Below are 4,570 nucleotides of genomic sequence, written 5' to 3'. Positions count from 1 at the left end.
TTAACGGAAGGCTACCTGCTGCCATCAGAGCAAGTTACTGCATTCACGCGCTCCTCGGATGCTCTCATTTCCCGAGTTGTGCTTTTAAGTCGGAATGTGAAAACAACATGGATACTCACGTTACTACAAAGATGTGTTGGATTTGTATTATTAGACCTTTCCGACTTGAGTTCACATGCATTTTCTCAGTCGGGAAATTATTTTTCACTTGCGGTGCCGCGATGATATTTCTTACATCCGTTTCGGAGAAACAGAGGACAAATATTTCAATTGATCGCTCAGGCATGGCGCCGAAATGAGGCACCGAAATCTGCGTTCGGATTCGGTTCTAGTACATACCGGTTACATAGGTACCGGTGCCATATTGGTACCGGGTTTCGGTACCCAACCCTACTTTTAATGGACACTAGTAAGATTAGGCGGCATATTTAATTTGACATATTAAAGCTGTGAGGGATAAATGTAGAGTTGATACAGGTACAGGCGTCGATTGTTTAACTGGCAAAACATTCAAAAGGTGTCTTTCTAAAAAAATTTTGAGTGAGCAAAAAACTCTGAGCGACATCAGATTACACGAAATAGTACAACCTGTTGAATGGACTGTACACCTGTACCTCACAGCCTTTTCATTCGAGTCCACCCTGACTACATTTTTACCGCATTAGATGACATTACCCTTTGTTTGGGTCAGAACAGGCCATTTCTAAGGAGGACAGAGTGAGGCTACTCTGCTAAGATTAGCCTGGCGGCTTAGAGAAACTGTTACAGTGGTTTACAGCAACAGTGGACAGTTCTGGATGGAGGAAAGGTGCTTGAGTGGTGCCTGGTACTCTAGGTTGGCTGAGATTACAACCCTAGTGTCTCGGAGGTTGAGATGTGTAAGTTACATGTTCACCCCACCCCATCCCCCTCCATCTACCACCAGTTGTCTGTCTCTTGGAGTTGGTCCAGGCCGTAATCCGGTTATGGGCAGCAGATTTGGGCTGTTTTATCTCCTGTGCTGGGTTAACTCCTGGGATGCGTCTGGTCTCTGGTCCTCTCCTCCAAGCCCTCAACAGATGGGGCCTTGTCTTGCAAGCACTCTCTCCAGAGGAGCCGTGGCAAAGAGCCAGCGCCAACGCAGCTTATTTAACAGTGTCACTACATGGCCCAACTGCATCCTGAGTATGGCCTTGTTCTTGTAGAGAGAAAGTGGCCATGATAGAAAGGTCAGAAACTAAAGTTTGAGGCGGCTCACCTAACGAACCTACTGGCTTGACAAAACTGGCTTTCAGTAGAGATGAGTCAGGATGGTTGACTAGTCATCCAACAGCCGACAAGTTATTGTGGTTGATTGATTCAGTTTATTTTCAGTACCAGTATTTTAAAGTCGCAATGAAATGGGAGTAGTGACAGATCTTCTCTTCTGTATTGTGATGTTTATCCGAGTGTTACGGATTATCGAAAAAGAAAAAATGTAGAGCAAGGATTCGGTTTAATGCATCGGTTGGTGATTGGATTGTGAGAGGTGGACGTTGCACTCAAAAGTGGAGGCAGATAAGCTTGCAGAGGCAGGTTTATGTGGACTGAATGATGGGAGAACTCCAGCATACATCACCAGAGAGAAGTCTGACGTTTTCACCAGAAGATCCAGTTATGAAATTGTAGTGAAACTATGAGGTCAATTTAAAAAAATTTATTAAAAAAATGACACATACATGGATGAAATGTTCACAATAAGATATATAACATGCATTTGGAAAATATATAGAGTGAATTTTCATTGCATGAGGATGAATTTGAATTTGTAGCTTCTGGGAGAAGACCATCAAAGCACACATTTTATTCAGATCTTCTTTCCTGGGTAAAACAAGGTCCGCTGTGTGTTGCTGATGTCATAGCCGTATGTTTGAAAATGATTACCCTTAACGTTCGTGTAGATTGTGTTAGACAGCTGATGGTGTTTACTTCAGTGTCGCAGCTTTGCAGCAGTTTTTCTATTGCCTCGAAACCTTCATGTGTCAGATGGAATTGTCTGGGTTACTCAGTGGGCAGCAGGGCTAACAAGATTTCTCTGAACGTATGTGTGGCACATATCAACATGTTTTCATGTGACTGGAGAACAAGTCTGTATTGTGGTCGGCAGGAGGTTAGAAGAGAGGTCTACCCTGTTTGTAACAACATGCCTGATCGTTTTTCACAAGAATCTCTAAAACGATGAGTAGACCGTCATGTTCATTCAGGCATTCCTTTGAAAGGATTCTCGATACATGCTCCCCTGAGATGAGGAAGTATGACGAGATTAACATAAAGAATGAATTCCTTCCTTTGATTAAGTGAGATCGAACCATGACATAATCAGTTTATGAAACAGTTTTATGAAATCAGAGCTGTGGCCTAGCAGTTAGCGCACAGACGTATTGAGCTGTGCTGCTTATGCAGGCAGTGCTTGTTAAAATCCAGCTCACATTAATAATAAAAATGACCCCAAAACTCTCTCGTTTCTCTTTTTCTCCATTCTTGACTTGATGTAGGTCAGAAAAGCCATTTGAAACGTCATGTTATCACATTTTTGCGGATTAGTCTGTTCCGTTGCGTCACTTTTTGAGTCTGATTTTTGGTCTCAGTTGCGTTCACGTTACTGCCCCCTGGTGGTAAGAATGAAGAACATGATGGGTTTGCTATGTCATTACTTATTCATAAGCAACTGTCTAGCTTGCCTCTCTGATGTTCCTGAAAGCTCACAAATCATTAACAGTAATCACTATTACCATTTTTAATGAACCATAACCCCTAAAAGTGAAAAAAAAAAAAAAACCTGTTTATGCTGCAAACATGAATGATATCTGGTCAAACAATGAGCATTTTTGAGCTTAGATGTGGTATTAATCATTTTAAGCATCCAAGCATATTATTTTCAAATAAAACCAGCAATAAAAAAACATAGCAGTGAGTTTTGCACAGGGAAGCACCACTCATTTTTATTGAAAATGTAAAAATGTCACAACTTCTGCAGCTCTGTGAATGTGTGAAATATGCTAATGGTTTTCTCTCTGTTTTCTTGTCTTGCAGCTGAACTGGAGTTTGTTCAGATAATAATCATAATTGTGGTGATGACTGTAATGGTAGTTGTGATCATCTGTTTGCTGAACCACTATCGGCTGTCGGCCTGGGCCTTCCTCACACGCCACAGCCAGGCCCGTCAACGAGAGGAGGGCATGCAGCCGGTAAGCGCACGCGTGTGTGTGTGTGTTCGTTTGATTCTCCAGTCACCATGTGTGTCCTGTCTGTGTGCGCTCTGAGTGGGTGTAGAGTTCCTGTTCTTTTGTTTGATCACCATGTGTGTGACTTTGTGACCGTGTTCATATGGGACTCAGCGATGTGCGTGCCAGCTTCAGGGTCTTTGTGTCGGTAAACCTGCACAAATGCATTATGTAGTTACTAGGGATGGGTCAGGAGGGACGACTGGCTCCATTAGTGAGGCTGACTTGTACCTTTAATATTTGTTATTGTGCATTATAATCCACAGGTCTCTGTTTTCTGTGGTAGTTTTGTGCTATAAAAGTTTAGAGGTATCCATATTTCATTAAGAAACACGTCTGATAGTGGACTTGACACTTAATCAACCTAATCATACAGGGTTTCTAAGGCTAACTAGTCTTTTAGGTAACACACAAACTAGTTTATTTTGGAAATGCATAGTTCTGCACATCCCTGGTTCTTCTTTATGTTGATTTACATCCTGTAGTTGAGAGCGAGACATGCTTGTCTAGACTGCAGTCCATTTCGCCTCCCAGAACGAGAGAGAGAGTCATAAAAAGATATGAAGAAGGTGAAGATGTGATTTAGGAACAGATGCAGAGCATGAAAGGAACCAAGCTCTTAAATTCAGAAACAAGCTCATAAATTTCGACAACAGCACAATTTCTACAGCTGCATGTTTAGAGGCCACAAGACTAACCAGCGGTCTTGAATTCATAATGCATGATATTAATGTATTCTAGTGTTTACTGCATGTGAATTTAGATAAACTTTTCTGATGCCTGGAGCGAATTAGATTTTTTTTTTCTACCCAAACTTAAAACTCTAATGCATTGATGTTATGTCTTGTTCATAATGCATGCCTCTCTTTTCTGTATCATAGGACGGCTGTGCATGGCCAACAGATAGTTTGGTGACGCAACAAGGAGCCACTGAGGTTAGTTAACTACATGACCTATTATTCAACCTTTCTGCAAAATATTATTCATTGCTTTTATGTTTTACTGTCAAGTTTATGGCTGGGCAACATAGCTAAGAGCTAATAGCACGAAACTCACAATATGTTTTCGCCCTTTCAAGGACAGTCAATATATTTCAACATTTATGCTCTGAAATTACTATATGTATGTAATATATGTACTATATGTACACTAAATAAACACAATGATATCCTTTTTGCTATGTACAACAATAGGTAACAGTGCATAGTAATAAAGAGCCATATTATTTACTTCTGGAGCAGCAAATCAGAATATTAGTATGATTTCTGAAGGATCATGTGACACTGAAGACTGGAGTAATGATGCTGAAAATTCAGCTTTGCATCACA

The 4,570-nt window shown here is 41.0% G+C and overlaps 1 protein-coding gene across 3 annotated transcripts in view; it reads left to right on the top strand.

Annotated features, from left to right (window-relative positions):
- LOC107668709 (low-density lipoprotein receptor class A domain-containing protein 4-like) overlaps positions 1-4,570 on the top strand; it is a 100,739-nt gene that overhangs the window by 91,107 nt on the left and 5,062 nt on the right. For all 3 annotated transcript variants that reach the window (XM_016460677.1, XM_016460676.1, XM_016460678.1), the window contains 2 exons: positions 3,052-3,206; positions 4,124-4,177. In XM_016460677.1, coding sequence (XP_016316163.1) covers positions 3,052-3,206; positions 4,124-4,177 — 209 coding nt within the window. The remainder of the gene's footprint in view (positions 1-3,051; positions 3,207-4,123; positions 4,178-4,570) is intronic.

Source organism: Sinocyclocheilus anshuiensis, unplaced genomic scaffold (genome assembly GCF_001515605.1).
Source record: "Sinocyclocheilus anshuiensis isolate Anshui unplaced genomic scaffold, SAMN03320099.WGS_v1.1 scaffold108, whole genome shotgun sequence".
In the NCBI taxonomy this organism is placed as follows: Eukaryota; Metazoa; Chordata; class Actinopteri; order Cypriniformes; family Cyprinidae; genus Sinocyclocheilus; species Sinocyclocheilus anshuiensis.
This window is presented reverse-complemented; position numbering and strand designations above follow the sequence as displayed.